General features: G+C 45.5%; 2 protein-coding genes across 2 annotated transcripts in view; both read right to left on the minus strand.

Moving 5' to 3' along the window:
- On the minus strand, positions 1–14,324 carry ZNF175 (zinc finger protein 175). The gene is made up of 5 exons (XM_010586555.3): positions 14,136–14,324; positions 11,576–11,839; positions 10,025–10,166; positions 9,684–9,779; positions 1–6,506 (listed from the first exon to the last, which is right to left on the minus strand). The coding sequence occupies exons 1-5, from the start codon at positions 14,151–14,153 to the stop codon at positions 4,900–4,902; spliced, it is 2,127 nt and encodes a 708-aa protein (XP_010584857.2). The 5' UTR covers positions 14,154–14,324; the 3' UTR covers positions 1–4,899.
- Positions 11,835–23,305, minus strand: part of LOC100666904 (beta-1,4-galactosyltransferase 3-like) — a 25,012-nt gene continuing 13,541 nt past the window's right edge. Inside the window, 7 exon segments of the mRNA XM_064294123.1 lie at positions 11,835–11,930; positions 17,397–19,815; positions 19,817–19,934; positions 20,020–20,124; positions 20,279–20,401; positions 20,936–21,123; positions 22,888–23,123. Of these exon segments, the coding sequence (XP_064150193.1) occupies positions 19,681–19,815; positions 19,817–19,934; positions 20,020–20,124; positions 20,279–20,401; positions 20,936–21,123; positions 22,888–23,123 (905 nt within the window). The 3' untranslated portion in view covers positions 11,835–11,930; positions 17,397–19,680.

Consider the following 23,305-nt stretch of genomic DNA (forward strand, 5'->3'; position numbering starts at 1 on the left):
TGGGAGATCCCTTGGCAGTGAGACAATTTCCCACATCTGTGCTGACTCACCTGACCTTCACTTGGCACTGTTCCATGTGGAAAAAATGGAACTACGGGGGAGTGGGTGTTTTCTCTAGGTTAGTCTTATGCTTATATTACAACAGTAAGTGATTACAGCCTTGACTGTTACTTTCATTTTGGCTTGGTATCTTAAGCAACCAACACCTTTGACATGTGACAGCTCAGTTCTCAGCTCTGCTCTTGACAGATTCCGACCTCATCCCAGCCCCAGAGATGTTGTCTTCTACCTGGGCCTCTTCCTTCGATGGCAGATGGCCTGATTTTTTGGCATACCTGGGACAGGAAAATTTCCATTCTTAGGGGGTGCTCAGGGAGTGGCCTTTCATACCTCCCTCTGAGCCACAGAGGTAGGACTAAGCCTTTCCCAGCCAGGTCTCCAGGTCCCCAGCACAAATTACTTCTCCCTCAATGGCCCAGCCCTCAGGAGTCAAGGTTTCATGGCCCATCACTGTTTCTCTTGTGGTCACACCAACTCTAGGATGGAGTTGGTGCTGTGGTCCTGGAGCTACAGATAGAGGCTAAACATCAAGAAGCAAGATATCCAGGACCAAGGAAGAAAGGGATGGTCCATTTCTAGGAAAAGGTGAGGGGCTTTCCTACTCGCAGGCCCTGAACCTGGTGCTGGCCAGGTTCCCAGGGCAGCCAGACTCCAGGGTCTGCAGGATGTGGATGTCTGTGTCTAGGTCAGAACTGGGGGAGAGGGAGGCAGCACCCAGGCCTGGAGGAAGGGGGACCTCAGGTGTGATCTTGGGTGACTTCTGCAGCAGTTCTTCTCATCCCAAAAACTCTTGTTTGCTTCCCTCCTTCCACATCCCCTTAGATGGAGAACAGGGGTTGCTTTTAACTGGGGATCATCTCCTGGGAACCCTATTCAGAAACAATGTCTTCTTTTTCTGACTATGGCCCCCTTTGTCCTGGCCCATTCACCACCATCACCACCCACTGATCTAACTAGCTTTCTGCCCCCAAACTGTCCCTTCACGGGGAGCTCCCACTACTGTCAAGGGAAGTAAAGCAAGTTCTCTGTCCCCAGCCCAGTGACTCATAGCAGGGTGACCCTCTCCTCCCCTGTCATCAGGTCCCTGAAGCTTCTCTTCTAAAAAACTTGAGAGTTAGGAACTTTCTCTTGCCACGCAAGTTCCTTGGAGCTTCTCATGAAGGGCAGGAGGATTGGGTAACTGGGCCCAAGCTGAGACTGAATCCTGTTTGTCCCCAGCCCCAGCTCAGTCCTGGTAAACAGTAGGCATTGGAAACTGTTAGCTGAGCCCTTAAAATTGGAACAGAAGCTGGGATTCCAATCCCAAATTTGGATTTTCCTGTGCCTGCGTGGGGCTTGTGGACAGGACTCAGGCCCTCCCTGCATTTCCCACAAGCCTCACCAGCTCTAGTTAGTTGATGGGGAATCCACCTTGGTGCCAGCATTCCTGACCCAGTCTTGTGTTGCTCTCACCATGCAGTCCTCCTGCCTGACCTTCCCTTCTTCTTCCTGAGGTAACCTAGCCCAGCAGTCAGTAGCACCCATGGAGTGTCTCTTCCAGAATTCTTCACCTTACTCCAACCCCTCCAAGCATTCTCTTGCTGGAAACACAATTAAAACTCTTGACCCCTTGTCCCTCTAGACTGTTACCCATCTTTTAGTTCTCCAAGGCCACAGAATATATTTTTACAAACCTGAGAACATAACCTCATATGACTGAAACCCAGATTTCCTAAAACTAATTACCCAACCAGCTTCCATGTTCTTCCATCTATTATTCAACAGGCATTGGGCATTTGTTGACTTGTCCCAAGGCTTGATAGTGACAGGAAAGAAAAATAATATGAGACCAAAAGGGAGATCAGAACACTGGAGAAGTTTTGACTGTAGGGGGTAAGGGAAAAAAGGAGTTGGGAAGAACCAGTCCGAGAAGAATTGTGAGTTCAGAGAGGTGGGATGGCAGTGAAAAGCACAGCTTTCTAGAAGTGAGGAGAAAGAACTTGCCTTTAAGTAGGGGGTTAGGGAGGCCCATGTGAGGAGTGACTACCTGGCTGGAGCTAAAATTCCCAGGAATGGTCCCCACGTGGTGGCAGAACAGAGTAAATCCAGGTCTGAGAAAGGAGGACACTCTGGGGGGTCTTGGAACTCCTGGCCAGTGTCTGTATTCTGTGGGTTCAAGATTTGCCCAGAACTGCCTCCAAGCTCCTTCCTGAAACTGGTTAGGACACCACCTCCAGGTCTTAGGTGCATACTAACCTGTTGCCCTCGAGTCAATTCAACCCACGGTGACCCCCTGTGTTACAGAGTAACTGCCCCATAGAGTTTTTTGGCTGTAATTTTTATGGAAGCAGATCATCGAGTTTCACAGCCCAGCACTGTTTCTCTTATGGTCATACCAACTCTGTGATAGCTGACCCATCTTCTGCGGCATTGCTGGGTGGGTTTGAACCACCAACCTTAAGGTTAGTTGCTGTTGTTGTTAGGTGCCGTTGAGTTGGTTCCTACTCATAGAGACCCTATGTACAACAGAACAAAACTCTCCCGTCCTACACCGTCCTAACATTCATTGCTATGCTTGCATACAATTCATGTTCTGGTTACTAAAGGATGTTTGCAGCTGTTTCTTCTCATTTTGAGTCATGCACATCAGCAAATGAAGGTCCCAAAAGCTTTCCTCCATCCATGTCATTGGAGCTGATTATACTTTGAGGAAGCAGCTCTTCCCTCTTTGTATTCTGAGTGCCTTCCAACCTGAGGCGCTCATCTTCCAGCACTGTATCAGACAGTGCTTCTCTGCTATTCATTAGGTTTTCACTGGCCAGTTTTTTTTTTTTTTTTTCAGAAGTAGATCACCAGGTCTTTCTTCCAGTCTATCTTAGTCTGGAAGCTCCATTGAAACCTGTACACCATGGGTGACCCAGCTGGAATATGAAATACCAGTGACATATCTCCCAGCATCCCAGCAACACTCAAGTCACCACAGTACAACACATTGTCAGACAACTGGTTAGTAGTTGATCACAAACCACTTGTGCCACCTAGGGACTTATAGGTACATACTATTTTTCCCATATAACAGAAAAACCCCTCACTACCTTAGAGAGTCCTCTGAGCCTTCCCGCCCCACATTAAGTGCTGTCTAAAGCTAGGCCTCATTCCTGGTCTCCCCAGGTGAGAATCACAGATATTACACCCCTAGTCAGGGAGCAATGAGATGAAGAGACAGAACAGATGTGCTCTCCAAAGCCCAGCACGTTACCGACATGAGAAGCCTCCACTCCCAGAAGCATTCTCAGACCACGCTTCTAATCAGTTGTATTGGCCTCTCATCCGCCTTGACGGGATCCTGGGAGTCGGATGTTTGTGCACCTCCAAACACCCTCACCTATTTAGAAAAGACTTCCAATGGACTAAAATCTTACCCCTCACGTCCAGTCCCAGCACGGAGGAGCCCAGACAGTTTCAGAAATACAGAGTGCAACTAAATGTCATCAACACTTATTTTCTCACGCATGGTTCTAAGTGTTTAACACACACTGGCTCATTTACTTCTCACAATAAACTGGTAAGATAGGTAATATTATAATCTTACTTTTATAGATGAGAAAGTCAGGACAAATAAGTTAAGTTTGCAGAGAGTAGATTAGAACCAGGAATCAAATCCAAGAATGTGGCTCCTGAGCCTGACTACTCAAAGATTATGCTATTCTGTTTCTCAGATGTAGTTATAATGGCATTTTAAAAGAATTTTTTTTAACTTTTAATTCAGAAAAATTAAAAATACATACAAAGTAAAGATAGTAATATAATGAATACCCATGTACCCATCTCCCAGTTTCAGCAAGTATCAACACGCTGCCATTCTTGTTGCATCTCTACCTCTACCCACTTCCAACCCCCATTCTGTCTTATTTTCTTAGTTTTCTTCTTTTTTAGGTAAAATTCATACATATTAAAATGTGAAAATCTTATACAATTTTTACACTGTTTTTTCTTATGATAAAATATATATAACAAGATTTACCATTTCTAAATATACATTTCAGTGGCATTAATTACATTCATAATGTTGTGCAATCACCACTATATTTCCAAAATTTCTTATCACCTCAAACAGAAACTCCAAACCCATTAATCTATTTCTGTCTGGCTTACATCACTTAGCATAATGTTTTCAAGGTTCATCCATGTTGTAACATGTATCAGAACTCCATCTATTCATCTGTTGATGTACACGTGGGTTCTTCACCTTTTGGCACGTTTTAAAATCCATTCTGCCAATCTCTGCCTTTTTTAAGTAGAGCTTAATCTATTTACATTTAATTACTGATAAGGATAGTCTTCTGCCATTCAGCTATTTGTTTTCTGCATTATTATATGCTTTTTGTTCCTCAGTTCTCCCTTAGTGCCTACAACTCACCTATAGCTCCTGTTATGCAGTGAATTCTGAGCAAACTACAGAACTGAGAGTATATCATTCAGGTTGCTGGCACTTAAAATAAATTTAACATTCCACAATAAGGAGGATTATCATTAATATAATTTTCAACAAACTTTCCTGTAAATAATTTGGTAACAATCTTCCTTGTAATACTTTCTATAAAAAGGCTTTTCCCAATATATTAGCCAGGATTGAATTTTATAATCCTTAACAAGGCTAGTACAAATAAATGAACGATTTCCTTCTTTCAATGTATTCATAAGAGTTCTTTTCTGAACAACTTCCTTCACATAAAATATGAGACTTTGTGATGTGCTTATATATCCAATGCATTCCTAGAGTTTTCTTCTGAAGCATGAATTCTATAATGTCATTAGATCTGACACGAGAAGATTTTCTTCTATTCAACAGAGTTTATCTCATTTATGAATACCCTGATGCATACTGACAATTGATTTCTGGGCAAAGCGTTTCCCAGAATCACTGCATTTGTAAGATTTATCTCCTGAATGAGTTGTCTTGTGTCTATTGAAATTTGACCGCCCAGTGAAGGCCTTCCCACATTCAGCACATACATAGGGTTTCTCTCCCGTGTGAATTCTCTGATGCTCTCTGAGTTGTGCCCTGGAAACGAAGGCTTTCCCACAGTCACTACATTGGTGAGGCTTCTCTCCAGTGTGAATTCTCTGGTGCATGATGAGTATTGATTTCTGATTGAAGGCTTTCCCACATTCTCTGCATTCATGTTGTCTTTCTCCAGTATGAATTTTCTGGTGTATGTTGAGGTGTGTCTTTTGAGAGAAGGCTTTTCCACAGTTACTACATTCATAAGGTTTCTCACCTGTATGAATTCGGTCATGTGCATGGAGCCGGGACTTGGAGATGAAGGACTTCCCACAGCTGCTGCACTGATAAGGCTTCTCTCCAGTGTGAGTTCTCTGGTGTATAATCAAGTGTGCCCTCTGGATGAAGGCTTGCCCACATTCAATACACACATAGGACTTCTCTCCTGAATGGATTCTCTGGTGCATGCTAAGTGTTGACTTCTGGGAGAAGGCTTTCCCACATTCACTGCATGCATATTGCCTCTCTCCTGTATGAATATTCCTATGTATATTGAGGTCTGATTTCTGGGAGAAGCCTTTCCCACATTCACTACATTCATAGAGTTTTTCTCTAGTATGAATTCTCTGATGCCTGAAGAGAGATAACATCTGGCAAAAAGCTTTTCCACATTCATGGCATTTATAGGGTTTCTTTCTAGTGTGAGTTGTCTGGTGTGTAATGAATTCTGACCTCTGAATGAAGACCTTCCCACATTCAGTACATATATAAGTTATTTCACCTGTATGAACTGACAGATAAACACTGTGTTGTGGCTTAGGAGTGATGGCTTTTCCACATTTGCTGCACTCATGTAGGTTTTCTACACTATGAATTCTCTGTTGGGTAAGGAAGGATGACTTATGGGTGAAGAATTTCCCACACTCAGTACATTCATTGGATTTTTCTCCAGTATGAATTTGATGATGCATAAGTGCTTGTTTATGGCTGAGGACTTTTCTACGTTGATTATCTCTGCAGAAGTTCTCTTCTAAATGGATATTCTTACAGCTACTATTAGCACTATGACTATATCCAATAGTCTTATCAAGGTGTTTTGTGGCATTACTTTCATTTTGACTATTTACTTCTAGGTTATGTTTCAAAGTTTTTGCAAATGAGCAAGATCTAAGAGATCGTGTTTGTGAAGTAACAAGGTGGGGCCTCAGATGAATGATTTTTCCAGTGCCGTTATAGTCACGATCTCTCTCTATATTCAGTCTTTGCTTGTTAAGGAAAGCATCATGATGCACAGGTTTATTTTTATTTTCCTGATCTCTCTTTCTCTGGTCAGCATCCTGCCACAGTTCTTCCCCAGTGGAACACCATAAGCTGTCTCTTATCACTTCACCCACCATCTCATTGTGAAATGCAGCCTTTTCAGAAATTTCCCATTGTGGGGTTTCAAGTCCAAACTTCTCAGCTAAAAAGAGAAAGAGAAGATGAAACAGACACAATAAACAGCAGAGAATAGAGGGGAAATCATATGGAGCTGATGGAGACCAAACACAGGGAAATTGCTGAATCATGTAATAGTGGTGATGATGATGGTGACAATGAGAATAAACACATAGCCCTTGTTATAAGCCAAGCACTTCCATAGGGCACTTAGGATGTGTCAGGCAATATTCTATGTGTTGCACATAGAAACTCTTTTAAACCTTACAACCTCATGAGGTAGTTACAATTATTACCACTGCTTTACACATGAGGAAAATAAAGCACAGAATGGGTAATTGGCCTGAATCACTGTGCAAATCCAGTGGGAATGATTAGATTTGAATAAAGCCAACATGGTAGTCTAGATAACTAGAAGCAGTAGGATAACTAGAAGATAAAACAGACAAAGATATTACAAGGAAATATCTGTGGATCGCCAAAGCCTAAAGGAGGTGGCTCAGAGTATAGATCTTCATTGGCTTCCAGATCTAAAGCCTCATTAATCTCCCTGCTTCCTCTCACTTGTTAGAAACAATGTTAAATTCATCAGCCCTACGTGTCTCTTCAGAAAACTATTAAATCTTCACCTTCCTGACATGGCCAAGTAGTGAAATAATGCCTATGCCCAAACTCTCCAACTCTCCATGAAGCTGCAATGGTTTTTCTTAAACTTATGAATATATATATATACACTGAGAATAGTATACTGCAAGACTGGCTGTTCCAAGAATGTTTTACCCTTCTTCCATAGAAGTAGACTTGTGGCCAGGCACATAACAGTTCCCAATGTCCTTTGCAATAAGATGTGACTATGAGACTCTGTTTTTGCTGATGGAATGTGCCTAAAAATGCTATGTACCAATTTTGGACCAGGATGGTAAGATGGCTGGCACAGTTTCTCAATGCCCTTCTCCCCTTTCCTGCATAGGAGAAGCTGGCTTTGGAGACCATCCAGATTCAAATCATGCAGATCAACAATATCGTAAGCGATGGTGAAGCAATGACTTGAGAAAAATTTAAATACCTGAATGAGTACAAGAAGCAAGACTTCTTGTTAGCCTTTTTTGGAAGTGTTTTATAGGAGAAAAATAGTTCTAGGTTACTTGAGCTACTGAACCTTAGTCTCCATTAGAGCTTTCAGCTTTATGCTACCAAATATACCATTTTGGTCATGAATGCAAGTATTGATCATCCAATTTACTAGTGCAATGCCCAAGGTATAGCAGAGTCTCAATAAAAATAATAGAATGACTAAATGATACCATTATTTTAATCTACCAGAGATTTAAACACTGAGTATAATATAATTGTCATATCTAGTATCTTTTCTCTTTCAGTTTGATAAATTATATTCCAGACCCTTGCCCAATCCAAAAACCTCATTCATCTTTTAATTTTATATAGCAATATATATATATTTTATACCCTGGCTTTCATTTATCCTGGGGATTTTACACACTGGGTCCCTAGGCATAAACTTGGAACATTTTTAATGTTCCACTTCATTTAGCTTATAAATGCTGAGCCTAATACTATTTAAATTACTGCCAGTGTAAAACATATACTCCTGTGCTGAAAAGCTTATCTATAACTCTCCCATACAGCTTAACAACGTTGCCTCAAAAAGAGTCCAGTTTATTCCCAAATCTACACATATATACTCATATCCTCTACAGCCACTGAAGTTTGTTTTATCTTCTCCTTCGTTCCAATTAAAAATTGCTTCATGGAGCAGTTAAGAGACCTGTACACTTAAAATTAACGCCCACCTCACCCCACCTCTATGGGGACTTCAAAAGCAGTCACTCTCTGGGCCCTCATTCCAATGCTTATTTTTTGAATAGCCTTCCATTAAAATAGACGTGTTAACATACAAACGCTGATGTTTTTAACATCCCATGCCAGTGTCCTCTCCATCCAATGACAGTCTCTGTTCCTTGGAATTTACCCCAGCATATATTGAAAATATCCTTCTAAAATAGAGTAAAATATACTCTCCTGCTTGTTTTCATAAATTCAGTCTCTTTTTTTTTTTATATTCTAAGTGGTTAGCATTGACATACACTAAGCTGAAAATACAAATACAAAAATACTCGAGTCTTCACAAGAACACCAACTCAAACACAGCAAACTCATTAGAACAGCTGCCACGGTGGGGGAGGACAGACGGATGGGGCATGGAGATAAAAGGAATAAATCAAAAAAGTCTGCAGGTGGGAGGGGCCTCATCTGGAGTGCTGATGCTGGTCTGCCCTGCCCTGGGAACTGCAATGAATTCATCACAGGATGCGCAAACAATAGTAACAGAAATACTTCCACTAAGCAGACCCTCAGGGTGGGTCACTCAAAGCACATTGAAAGGAAAGGTCAAGAGGTTGTTAGTAATATCAAAAAGAGGGGGAAAAAGCACAACAAAAGGTAAGTCAGTGACTACAAAGTCAACTGTGGGGAGAGTGGCCTGGAGAGAAGGGGAGCTGGCAGTGAGTGAGAATTCTGATGGATCTGGTACAGACAGAATACCATGTGAGGCTGGCTGTCAATGATAGCTTGAGACATCTCACAGTGAGAAGGAGAGAAAAGGAAAAGGAACTCACAGCAGCAAGAGTGTGCCACACAGTGATTTTGAAAGAAGGCAGGTCTATGCACACATATAAAGAAAGAATCAAAGACCACGGGACAGTAAGTAGAATAAAAATGTTACAGGGAAAGAGCTGAAAGTAATGAGGGGGCAGACTGGTATACTACCCAGAGTAGAGATGAGGGCTGTTCTCCTTCCAAAGAGCCAAGCAAGGAAGAGAGCCCCAGTGGCAAAGGGCCCCCAGTGGAGATGGCAATTCGATATCTGAGGGGCCAAAGTCAACTATCCTTAAGCAGTTCATAAGGTTTATTACCTTCTGTTGTTGTTGTTGTTAGTTACTGCTCCACTGGGTTTTCAATGGCTGTGACCTTTTGAAAGCAGATCGCCAGGCTTGTCTTCCAAGGAGCCTCTGGGGGGGTTTGAACTGCCAACCTTTAGGCTAGTAGTGAGCGCTTAATTGTTTGTGCCACCCAGGGACCTTATTACCTTCTGCTTTGCTTAACATAATTTCAAAGGCATCAGCTTCTCCCAGCACAGCTGAGTGTTGTTCCTGTATCTCCCATCCACCCAGGTAACACTCACCTTGACAGCTCCAACATGGGAGTTTAAGCTCCACCGTCCATGGCTCCTTCCCTTTTTCCAGCCTGAAGATCACCTCTGGTTTGGGAAGGTCATACCCTGTTAACGAAAAAAGATATCAGGTTCGGGTGTAACAGTTTGGGTTTTAGAGAGGTCTTTCAATGAAGCTTTCTATTTGCTCATCAGAAAAGTCAACACCTTTCAATGGGGACAATGAGGCCAAAAAGAAAGAACAATCTGGCACAAACCATTACATATTTAAGATGTCCCAACTGCATTCCACAAGAAGGAAGGAAATCCCTTCAATGAGGCCCATCTGATATTCCCAGGTCAGCTGTGCTCACCCATGGACAGGAAGTGGCTGTAGTTCTCCAGCATCACTTCCTTGTACAGGTGTCTCTGGACAGGGTCCAGCTGCTGCCACTCCTCCCTGCTGAAGTCCACAGTCACGTCCTCAAATGACACTGGTCCCTTAACACCACATTCCTGCTCAATATAAATTAGTCAGCATTGGTGGAAGGGGAAGTTACATACAGGGAGTTATTTTTAATAACTTTTTCCCATGATGCATCACATAGTTGTTGTTGTTAGCTGCTGCTGAGTCAGCTGCTGACTCAGGACAGCCCCACGCACAATGGAACAAAACACTGCCTGGCCCTGTGCCATCTCCATGATCAGTTGGGGATCAGAGCATTGTGATCCACAGGGTTTTCAGGAGCTGATTTCTGAAAGTAGATCACCAGGCCCATCTTCCTAGTCCATCTTGCTCCAGAAGCTCCACTGAAACCTGTTCAGTATCATAGCAACATGCAAGCCTCCACTGACAGATGGGTGGTGGCTGCACAGGAAGTGCACTGGCAGGGAATTGAACCCAGGTCTCCCACAGGGAAGGCGATAGTTCTATCACTGAACAACCACTGCCCTGTGCATCACACAGAGGTCCCACTAAATACTTGTTTCACATTATCCTTCTGAGGATTAAAAAAACAACTTATAGAGATATCTTGCCATTCATTGTAGACTACATTGATTCAGTCATTCTTTTGTCAAAAATGAGGACTGAAATAAGTTCTCTAGCTAACTTAGAAATAACCTGCATTAGGTTTATTAAGCAACTACAATGCCAGACATTATGCTGGGTCCTGGCGACTTGACATAGAATTAAATAAGCTCTAACCCTCCCAGCAACTTGGAGGTTTGGAAAGGAAGCAAATATACAAGTTCAGCTCCGGATAGAAATACATGCAGAGCAGACCACACTGGAGGTTCAAATTAAGGAACAGCAAATTCTACTTAAGAGTGGAAAGTTATGCTCCTGAGAGCTGGTAAAACTTAGACTGGAAGTGAGAAGTTTGAAATCCAAATGTTAGTATCTGTTGGCAATTTGGAAACACTATTCCAGGGTATTTTTATTCCTCTTTTAAACAGGAAAAATCACATGGCCCTTAAAAGCCTGTTCTTACTTACTCCCTGTGACTCTATAAACTATGGAGAAAGGGAATTTTCTGTACCTCAGCAGGATAAAAGAGAAATGAGCCAATCTCAAAGACCAAGTAGGAGTCTTGAGAGGACCGGCTAAGAATCTGAGGATCAAGCTGAGCCTATGCTGAGCAGAGGAGGGGCTACGATTTCCCTGCCTGTTGCTGGGGCTTCCCACCCAGACCAGGCACCTAGCTTCCTACAGAGAGCCAACCCTTCATCCCAATCCACCTTGCTTCATCAGCTGGTTCAGTTTCCTCTGTAACACATGTGGCCTCCAGGTGTGGGGACATCAGCCACATGTGGATCACTCTCAGCAAGAAGATCAAGACGATCTCCGAGACACGGAGTCCATAATCTTCCTGTGTCTGCCCCCCCAGTTCTGGAGAACTGTCCCTAGGTCTGCTCCTGCTTACCTTACATGATCGGTCCTGTTCCTCTGGACTTAGGACCTGGGGCCTCCAGGGCAAATTCATATCAACAGGCATGGCCCCTCTGGGCTTCAACTTCTGGTCTCTCTTGCTGACCACTCCACTCTTCCCAGGGTCCTGAAGCTGGGTGGGCATATGGAGGATCCAACCAGAGCTGCTGGGGAGAGGCAGGCTGGGCTGAAAAAGGGAGATCCTGGAACCTCCGTGATATGGCCAGACCCAGGGGCTCTGCAGAGATGCCAAGATGCCCTGGAAAGGCAGTGACCAGTGGTCAGTCATTCAGCATTTATTCCACACATAGTTCCTGGAGGTCCTCAGGTCAAGGTCGTTGTGCTAGACACTATGGATAAGGAGCAGAAAAACGTCAGAAAAATCTAACTCTAGTTATCAGTCAGGATAAAAGAAAAAGACCATGAGATTTGAACTAAACTTAATGAAGGTTTAATCGCAGCTCTGTCACTTCTAGTTATGAGAATACTGAGATACTAGCTCCTGGGTAAGGAGCCCTGGTGGTGCAGTAGTTTAGCACTCAGTTGCTAACAGAAAGGTTAGCAGTTCAAACTCACCAGCCACTCTGTAGAAGAACGATGTGACAGTCTGCTTCCATAAAGAAACCCTATGAGGCAGCTCTACTCTGTCGTACAGGGTCACTATGAATCAGAATCGACTGAACAGTAATGGGTAGTCCTCTGGGTACAAACGGTTAAGCGTTTGACTACTACTACCTGGAGGCTGGTGGTTCAACCCAGCCAGTTGTGCCTTGGAAGACAGGCCAGGTGATCTGCTTCAGAGAAGTAACAGCCTCGAAAACCCTACGGAGCACAGTTCTATTCTGCACACACACAGTCACCATGAGTCAGAATCTACTCCACTGCAATAAACAACAATGATCAATTAAGGTTCTAAACAAATGCCTTTGTCTCATCTTTCTTTTTGCACACCTCTCACCCTAGAAAGCGAATTGGAGACAGGGTAGAGATCACGGTGAAGGAGCTTAGACTTGGGATAAAACTTGATGATGTAGAGCCATCCTTTTTATTTTTACATTTTCAGCACCACTCTACTGACAGGAGGAGTCCCTATATAAAAATGGCATGGTTGTAGCAGACTTCCTCATCTAACTTCACAAGGCAGAGGACAGAGAATCAAGACCAACATCAGCCCAAGGCTGATCCCTATAAGGTGGAGGTCAGACATACCTCCACCTTCCAACTTTTTTCTTTTTTTTTTTTTTATACCAATTCCTACACCAGTCATCCCTCCCATGGCACTCTCTACTGAGTTCGATAAATCATTGCAATGGCCACACAGAACTCACAGACCATACTCACACTTATGGGGTTTATTAGGGAAGTAATAGGTTACAGTTCAGGTTCAGGAACATCCAGAATACAGCTCTTTGATCAGGACAGCCTCTTCTCAGCTGTGCTCACAGGCACACCCTTCTCTGACCCTTGGCCCTTCAGCCTGGCTTCTGCCATGCTTGGGCAAGTGTTACAAAGCTCTTTTAGCTCTGCCGATAGCACCCCATTCCGCCAGTAAGCCTTGGCTCAAAGGCCAATCATTGGTCCCCCCGAATGCGTTACAATGTGACCCTCGGTGTCCTCCAATCCCTGAAGCTCCCTGCTCCCAATCAATCACTGACTCCCACAGTCCACCAAGCAGTTAATCTCTTCCCCAAATGTCCTCCACTGTCACCTACTAAGGCCATCTTAAAATGCACATTCAGTGTCCTCAAGTGGACATGTTCCACAGGCCAACAATATAAAACCTGATGTTGAAGTACACTTGGAATTTAACAATTACAAAAATACTTATATACGTATATAATAAAACACACAAGGGGTTGAAGATTAATGAGCCAATCATCCAACTTAATTTTAAAAACGCCACTCACCCTACAGCCCGGTCACTCAGACATCCCATTACTCACCTCACAAACAATGCCATCACTTACTGTGCAGACTCCCATAATTCAACCCACAGATGCCCCAATCGCTCACCCCACAGAGACCCCCACTCACGGCACACTCTACTCATCTCAGAGACCCCATCATTCACCCCACAGACATGCCAAGATACCCTCATCACTCACCCCACAGACCCCCATCACTCACCCCTCAGATGCACCCATTTCCCCCACAGACCCCCCACAGATGGCCTCATTACTCACCCACAGACCCCCATCACTCACCCCCCAGACCTCCCATCATTCACCCCCCAGACAGCCAACAGATGTCATCACTCACCTCAGGCCCCCATCACTCACCTCACAGACCCCCCACCACTCACCCCACATAGCCTCCGCTTAGCCCACAGACCCCTCCGCTCGACCCACACACCCCCACCGCTCACCCTACAGACCCCCCACTTACCCCAAAGACGCTCCACTCACCCCAGACTTCCCATTACTGAACCAAAAGAACCCCATCAATCACTCCACAGACCTCGCATCACTTATCCCAAAGACCCACCTTCACTCACTCACCCTACAGATGTTCCCATCAGTCACCTCACAGATACCGCACGGAACCTCATCACTCACCTCAAGCCGACCTCCCATCACTGACCGCACAGAACCTCCATCACAACCACCCCAAATCACTTCATCATTCCTCACCAGTTTCTAATATGGGTTAGAAACTGGTGGCCACGTTAGTGAAATGGTCGCTATGGGCCACCCGGTTTGGGTCATTTCCTGTCAAGGATTCGTTACCTCTGTGGACATATGCGCATGCTCACTAGCTTTTTTGAAACTACTGGGGCCAACAGTTATCACGGCGCATTACGGGATTTCTCTATTCTCGTTCACTTTTTTTTTTTCTTTAGCGGCTTTGTCGGGAGAACGACATGGCCGCGCCCACAAAAAGCTAACCACTGGAGGCCGCCATCTTCAAATAACTTCCATTCCGTACAACTGAGAAAGGCCCATCCAATCTCAGTGGTGGGGTAGTCTCAGAGAACAAAGCCTGTGGACTGTCCCACATTGGCAGGGGACTTATTCAGTGCTCGTGTATATACCTTGCTAGGAGAAACTGACATTGCATATTCTGAAAAATATCCTTTTCCTATATTATCATGCTTATTTAAGGGCTACCTTTTTTCTTCACACAAAAAATTTTTTATTTATTTTTTTACTAAAGAATACGCTGTATCTAAGCTAATAGTGTTACTGGAAAAGGTATGTTCTCTATTACCTGTGTTATTTCCATGAAAGACACAGATGATCATGTTCTGTGGAGCATCTGAATTCACGAATACATCCCTCTTCAGTTTTGAGGGCTACATGGGGTTTAGCATACTTCTAGTCCCCTTCCCCTGCCCAGATTCCAGCACCCAGGTTCAAGTATCCCAGGACTCAACCGTCCCTCCCACAATGACTTCCACTGCCTGCGATGATGGCAGTATCCTGGCCCAGCATTCACAGGAGACATTGAGCTGAACAATCATCTCTGGGGTCACACCAGACCTCAGAAAAGTCACTGGGCAGGTGACATTGGTGCTATAGTCCCCAGGTCATAGGATGATGGTAACCCCTGAGAAGTGAGGACCAAGGGAAATGAGGGTGCCCCATATCCAAGAGAAGATGGGGGACTTCCTCCCTTTACAGGTGGCTGGCATGGAGAAGGTCAGTTTCCCAGGGTGGCCAGACTCCAGAGTTGCTGGGACTTGGATGTCAGGTGTTTCGGTGAGAGCTGGGAAAAAGAGAGGGAGAGAGACCCAGGCCCTGGGGAGGGGACACCATGGTGTGAATCCAGGAGTGGTCCCAGAGGTGGCTCTTCCCCTCTCAGCTCCAGCCTCCCTACACACCAACCCTCACACTGACTCCCACCCAAAGACTGGTGTCATGGATTGAATTGTGTCCCCCCAAAATATCTGTCAATTTGGCTGGACCATGATTCCCAGTATTGTGTGATCATCCACCATTTTGTCATCTGATGTGATTTTCCTGTGTTGTAAATCTTATCTCTATGAAGTTGATGAGATGGGATTAGCGGCAGTTATGTTAATAAACCAGGACTCAATCTACAAGATTAGATTGTCTTAAACCAATCTCTTTTGAGATATAAAAGAGAGAAGCAAGCAGAGAGACAGGAGGAAGTCATACCACCAAAAAAAACAAGAGCCAGGAGAACTGCGCATCCTTTGGACCCCGGGTCGCTGCACTGAGAAGCTCCTGGCTCAGGGGTAAGATTGATGACAAGAACTTTCCTCCAGAGCTGACAGAGAGAGAAAGCCTTCCTTCCCCTGGAGCTGACACCCTGAATTTGGACTTCTGGACTGTGAAAGAATAACCTTCTGTTTGTTGAAGCCATCCACTTGTGGTATTTCTGTTATAGCAGCACTAGATGATTAAGACAACTGGGATGGGAGCAGTGACCCTTGCCTCACCTGTCACATTCAGAGACAGCGTCTTACACGTGAAATTGAATTTTATCACAGGCCCCCTCTTCAACTGAAAGAAGTATGACCCGCTGTCCCTCTTCCTGGTGTCTCTGATGCTCAGGGACCGGTTGTTGGTCTGGGGGCCTCCAAGGAGGAGGAACTGGCCCTGAGTCCTCTCTTGCAGCTTCTGGTTGGGTTTGTTTGTGGCCACGGGAGGATCATAGTGTACGCTGGCCCCTTTCAGGAACCAGAAGACTTAGAGGGGGCCTGAGTGATTCCATCCATCCCTGGGGTAGGAGAAGGTGCAGGTCATTAGGACACACAGGCCCTCCTGCACAGTCACTGACTCTGGTATCTGCAGCACATACCCTGGGTGCTCCTCCAAGAACCCTAGGGCGAGACCAGCATTTAGCTCTGTAGCTGCAGTTGCTCCCAACTCCCCTTCTGTCCCAGACCACTCACCTCACCACAGAGGGGCAAAAGCAGCAGCGACAGCATCTCTGAGGCTGGTTCCTCTGGGGCCCCCAACACCATCTGATTAGGTCCTCCTAGCAGACATCTGGCATCTATTTCTGATTTTCTGCCTCAAGTCCCTGCCTCTATCAGGAATGCCCAAACCACTGTAGGGCAAATGAGCCCAATCCACCCCAGAGTCAGAGACACCCCAGCAGGGGTCCTTCCTGCTCCCCCTACTCAGACCTCACCACCCACCTCTGGAGACCACCCTCTTCAACTTCCCTCAGGAGAGCTTTGGAATTCAATTCAGGCTATTCTCCCACCATGCAGGGAAGGAGATGTTGGGAGCCAGGACCCACCTGGGACCCAATTCACCCACCCCATGTTCACCCTCAACCCAGGTATAATGGTTAATTTTAGGTGTCAACTTGGCTAAGCTATAGTACCCAGTTGTTTGGTCAAACACAAGTCTAGGCTCTGTTGTGAAGTAGTTAAAGCAAAACCTAACCTGTTACCGTCAAGTCGATTCCAACTCGTGGTGACCCTTTGCATACAGAGTAGAACTATTCCACAGGGTTTTCAAGGCTGTGACCTTTCAGAAGCAGATCACCAGGCCTGTCTTCCCAGGAGCCTCTGGATGGATTCATACTCCCAACCTTTCAGCTAGTAGCCCAGCGCTTATCCGTTTGCAACACCCAGGGACTCTATGAAGTCATCAGTTGCCAACGAGTCAATTCTGACTCAGGCCAACTCCATGTGTTGCAGAGTAGACTGCACTCCATAAGCTTTTCACGGCTGTGACCTTTCAGAAGCAGATCCTTGGTCCTTTCTGGGTGGTTTGGAACTGCTGACCTTTCAGTTAGCCTCTAAGCACTTAACTGTTTGTGCCACTCAGGAGCTCCTATGAAATGAAATACAGGTAGTCCAACTCATGATGCATTTGAGTTACACGAACCGCACTTACTTTTTTGTTGTTGTTGTCGTACGTCTCGTTAGTAACGTGTACTACGTACAACGCTGCAGTGCTAATTTGCTGATGTTATTGTTCTCAGATGTAATGTTTCCTACCCCAAAAGACAAAGATCGGATTTATAAAGGTACAGATAATAAAAGGCAATAATAATGAAAACTTAAAAAAAAAAAATGAAGTATTCGACTTACGTCAGAATCTACAATGAAACCCTGTCACAAGTCAGGAACTACCTGTAGTTACACGTGACTAAGTCAGTTGGACTTATGTAAAGCAGATGACGCCCCATGATGTGGGTGGGCCTCATTCAGTAAGTTAAAGGTCTTAAGAGCAAAAAGGGTATGTTCTGCCTCGAAACTGTACATAAACATTTTGCTAGGACTCCCTCACTCTTCCTGTCACCTGATCTATGGATTTTGGCACACAAGATTGCAGGCATCTCCAGCCTGTAGCCTGAATCACAGATTTTGGACTTGCCACCCCCAAAATCATGTGAGCCAATTCCTTAAAATAAATCAATCTCTCTATCTACCTATCTTATCTATCTACCTACTTACCTACCTACATCTCTCTACCTATCTACTCTCTATTTATTTAGCTATCTCTCTGAACCAATTGTCATCGAGTTGATTCTGACTCATGGCAACTCCATGTGTTTCAGAGTAGAACTGTGCATAAGGTTTTCAATGGCTGCGACCTTTTGGAAATAGATCTCCAGGCTTTTCTTCCCAGGTGCCTTGGGTGGATTCTAACTGCCAACCTTTTGGTTACTAGCTGAGTGTTTAACTGCTTGCACCACCATACACCTATCACTGTTACCGTTTCTCTAGAGAACCCTGACTAAGACACTGGGCTGGCTCTGGAGTCAGACTGGCTGGATTCCTCGCCTCCTAGCTCTGCCCCTTGCTAGACGTTTGTGGCAAGGGATTTAACCTCTCTGTGCTATGAGTCAGAATTGGCTCAGTGGCACTGGGTTTGGTTTGGTGTTTTTGGTGCATTCATTTCCCCAGCTGCACAATGGGCATAATCATAGTCCTTACCTTGGGGACTCATTGGCAGATTCAACCGTGAATGTGTGCAAAGCATTAGAATGGTGACTAAATGAATAATTTCTTTTATAAGGATCAACATCAAGGCTGGTTCCTATGAGACGGAGGTTAAAGATGTTCCAAATTGCCCAACTTTTCCAAACTGCTGTACCACTCCATCATCTCTAACATCAACTGCTCCCTCTCCCCTCAGTACTCTCCCTCCCATCTTTGGGTTCCCTAAATCGCTGCAACTTCTCACAGAACACACGACCCATATAAAGGAAATGGTTCACGTGATTGTGGAAGGTGGAAAGTCCCAAATTCTTGAGTCAGGAGTAGGCTTCTCCTGATCCACTTGGCTGCAGGGCCTGATGAACCTGAACCAGCAGTTCACACCACAGGCTGCTGGCTCACAGGGCTGAGAAAGCTGGCAATCAGGTCCACCTGTGTGGCTGTGGAGGCCAGCGAATCCCAGAATCAGCAGGTCAGGCTGCAGGCCTCTGGCTCAAGTCCCAAAAACTGGAGGTCAGTTGATCATGAACCAATGAACCAGACATGGGTCCAGATGTAGCGAGAGAGAACCCCATCAGGACAAATATACTTTAGATGCAGGCCACACCTCAGGGAAAGGTGTAACTTGAGTAAGGGTGGGACTTGAGTCATGCCCTCCTGTAAGGTTGGGACCCAAGACACACCCTACACCAATCCTGACTCATCAACATGTAGAGGTTAGGATCCACAACACATAAAATGGAGGGCAACCACAGAATACTCAGAATCATGGCCTAACCAAGTTGACACATAACCCTAACCATCACAGGTTTCACATACCTTATTTGCATAGTCCCACTCAATCACTGTGTGTGTCACAAAGACCATGGCTATAAGAGCTATATTAAATAATTCATTATACTGTAGTGACTAGTCACCACCAATACTACATAAATGCTCTTTACTGCTTACTAAAAATAAAATTTCATTAAATCTTAAAGTTATTTTCAGAATTTTAATTTTGTTATTCAGATGAAGTCTCAATCAGAAGTTCCCTCCCCCACACTACTTACCATGAAATGTTGGTACCCATTTTAAGAGCATTAGCTTGAAGGAATATTTTCCCTGCACTAATTTATGTCTGTTAAAAAAAAAAGGACCTCTTGAACAAGGTTGTTGAATAACTGAATGAGGGAATGAATGAATGAGTGGAAATCAATAGATGGGATTTAGGGATGGCAGTGAGGAGACGCAAGTTACATGAACTCTTCTTTAATAAGAAACCAGGTGGGAAGGATGGGGGGGCTGCCCCGCAGCTTTGGTCTTAAGGTCTCCACTCTGGCCTCCAGAGACCCCTCAGCTTGACACAGGGGCTCCTGGGACTGAGAAGTTGATGTCCACGGTGAGGTTGGTGTAGAGGGGCCGCTGCTCCTTGGAGAGCAGCCTGTAGGCCAATGAGTTTATGCGATCACGCCGCCACCTGCGGCGGATCCGTGACAGAAGGCCAGCCCTGGGGGTGTGGGGAGTAACAGCCATGTGAGCTTGATGATCAGGGATGGCCCAGGACTGGCCAACCCACTCCAACCCTGACTCACCTCCCGGGATTCTGCTCATGGCCAGATTCTGGTCCCCCCTCTAGCATGTGGTAGCGGCCAAAGAGCAGGTGGGGCCGTGAGAGTAGCATCCCACTTAGTTTCACCCTTCCGGAGAGAGGGAAGAGAGCAGGGAAGTTAGACACCTGTATCCTCAGACTGGACTCTCATCCAAGGCCCAGCCCCCCAAACTGAGTGGCCAGTGTTTCCTCTACATCAGAGCAGACCCTCATGCTAGGCTCCCCAGAGCAGGTCCCCTCACCTGGCAGCAAGGTCTTCATCCTCACCATTCCAGCCTTTGTAGGTGTTGGGGAATCCATTTATCCTCAGGTAGTGAATGGGGCGCAGGGCAAACACCCCTCCAAGGTACCCTCTGTAGGGCAGTCTAGGCAGGCAGGGTGGGGCAGAAGCAGAAGGAATTTCAGGTAACACAGGCCTTAGCCCTGTCTTGGATAGGGTCTCCAAGGTCCATTTCTGGGTTATCCCTTCCCACTTACCCTGTGATAGCTCCTCTCCTGACCCCTGAGATGTGCCCTCCTCTGAATCATCTGTCAGGCCATTGTGTGGCCCCATTAATAGCCTCTTCTCCCCCAACCCCTAATCCCTAGTTGCCCTTCCTCTCTTATGGTACCTTTTTCTGGCCTCCATAACGTACCCTTTTGCTCACCACTTTATTAAATGCTTCCTCTGACCCCCCCCCATTAATAACCACCCCCACCTCACTTGACACCCACATCCAGAGGAAGGCTCTTCACTGTTCACAAGGGCTTTTCCCAGGCCCCATCATCCCCTCCTTGCCTCAACTCAGTGATCAGGGTCTGGGCTATTGACCCCATCACACAGGTGGGAAGGGCGAGGTCCAGGGAAGGACAGAACCTGGCCAACAGTCTCCCACAGGAGGTCCCCTCCCTCTGCCTACTTGTAGTTGAACTTGTCAATGGCCACGGACACATGGGCAGGGAAGATGTCACAGATGTAGAGGTTCCGGTCATCTTCCGGGAGCAGGTCCACATCGTGGAAGAAGATGCAGTCCCAGTCCTCCTCTTGCATGGCCTCCCAGAACCCCACGTTGCGCAGTTTGCCCCGACTGAAGGCAGCATTTTGCACCTGGAGTGGACACACTTCTCAGTGCTGCCCCATCATTGGTAGTAGTGTCCCCCTACCTGCCAGACCAGGCCGGTCCTCCCTCACCTATTTGAGTGCCATTTCCCTACCCAGAACGCTTTCTCATTCTTACTGTGGGGCTGGCAAACTCACCCAGGAAGATACAGTTCAAAGGTTACCTCCTCTGAAAAACATTTTTGCACCCCCACTCCCATCCCAGGCTATCTCCTCTGGACTCTCCTTCCTCTAGCAATCTTCAGGTTCTCAAGGATCATCACCTTCAAGGTGTCATCTGAGGTAGGCAGAGGTTAGGGATAATCAGGAGATGCCTGTGTCTCTACCTGTCTCTGCTCCTATGAGACTCTACTCACTGCAACTGAAACTGGGTCTGATGTCCAAGGATAAGCACAGGGTTTGGCTCTCCTCCTCCTCCTCTCCTCCCATCATCATTATCTTCTTCATCTTCGTCATCACCACCATCATTGTTACTATCATCATCATTACCATCATCACCATCGTTACCATCATCTTCATTATCAGCATCAATATCACTATCTTCATCTTCAACACCACCGGTACTACCACCTCATCACCATTATCAACATCATCATGGCCATCATCACTACGACCATCATCACCATCACCTTCAATATCATCATTTTTATCATTACAGTCCCACTGCCATCATCAACATCTTCATCATTACCATTATCATCTCATCTTAATCACCATTTTCACCATCACCATTATCACTATCTTCATCTTCAAAACCATTATCATCACTTCACCTCCATCATCACTATTACCAACATCATCACTGTCATCAAAATCATCTTCATCATCACTACCATCACCATCATTATCATCTTCATTACCACTACCATCATCACCATGATCAACACAACTATCATCAGTAGCAGCAGCATTTTCCTCATATGGTCATTATCAGCATCATCACCATTATCACGTTCATCATCACCATCAAAACCATCATCACAATCATCATCATCATTGATCTTGCTCATTGAGCACCTAGTATGTGACAGGCATCTAACTGTTTTACATTCATTAACTCAATGAAGTCTTCCCACAACTCAATGACAGAGGAACTGTGGCATATAGGATAAATTCTCCAAGTTCATACATAGTCATGTTGTTGTTGTGTGTCTTTGAGTCAGTTCTGACTCATAGTAACCCTATAGGACAGAATACAACTGCCCCATAGGACAGAATACAACTGCCCCATAGGGTTTCCTAGGCTGAAAACTTTATGGGAGCAGGTTGCCAGGCTTTTTCTCCTCCTGAGTAACTGGTGGGTTCAAACCACCAACCTTTCGGTTAGCAACCCAGTGTTTAATCATTGGGCCAATTCATCTTTGCCCCTTACAGCTAGTAAGGGGCAAATCTAATTCAAACTGACATCTAGCTGACCCCAAACTCAGTGCTTTAATTTACACTGTAACCTTACTGCCCAATCTGGCCAGCCGCGGTCTCAGAGAGTTCCAGACCCAATCAGACTGTAATCTCTGTAGCCTGTGCCTCAGACAGTCACTCAAGCTGATCCAAGACTCAGCCAGGCCTGACTAAATCTATAACTCATGACTCTGAATTCCCCTAGTTCAAGATCTTCTTGACTAATAAATTCAGTATCCCAGATATTCCCTGACCCACACACTTTCACCTCATAGTCGCTGAAGTCCTAACTCTCAAAGGCGTTGCTCAGACCCCTCTGCTCTCCCACCTCTGGTCCTCCCCATTCCTTTGCACCTGGTTCACCACGTAGATGGCATAGTGCAGTTGCTGGCGCTGCAGGAAGGGATGCAGGTGGAAAAGCAAGTATTGAAGGTGCTGGGCTTGTCCATAGTAGGGTACCACTACTGCTGTGTGATGCCGTGTCCAGCAGTCAGGTGGCCGGTATTGGCCTCCCATCTCCACCAGCAGGTTCTTCTTCTCCACCTTCTCCATAGTCAAGTTCTCTGGGATTATCACCTTCAAGGGGCCATCTGAGAGAGGAAGAGGCCAGGGATGGTCAGGGACGTAACCCCTGGCAACTTCACAACCCAACACAGACAGCTTTGGGCCACCCATATTGATTCAAGTATATCCTACCTTCCTGGTTTTCCCTCTAAAAAAAAAAAAAATCCCTCTACCTCTCAGTAATTCCTTCTCTGACTCTTACCACACC

Source organism: Loxodonta africana, chromosome 11 (assembly GCF_030014295.1).
Source record: "Loxodonta africana isolate mLoxAfr1 chromosome 11, mLoxAfr1.hap2, whole genome shotgun sequence".
In the NCBI taxonomy this organism is placed as follows: domain Eukaryota; kingdom Metazoa; phylum Chordata; class Mammalia; order Proboscidea; family Elephantidae; genus Loxodonta; species Loxodonta africana.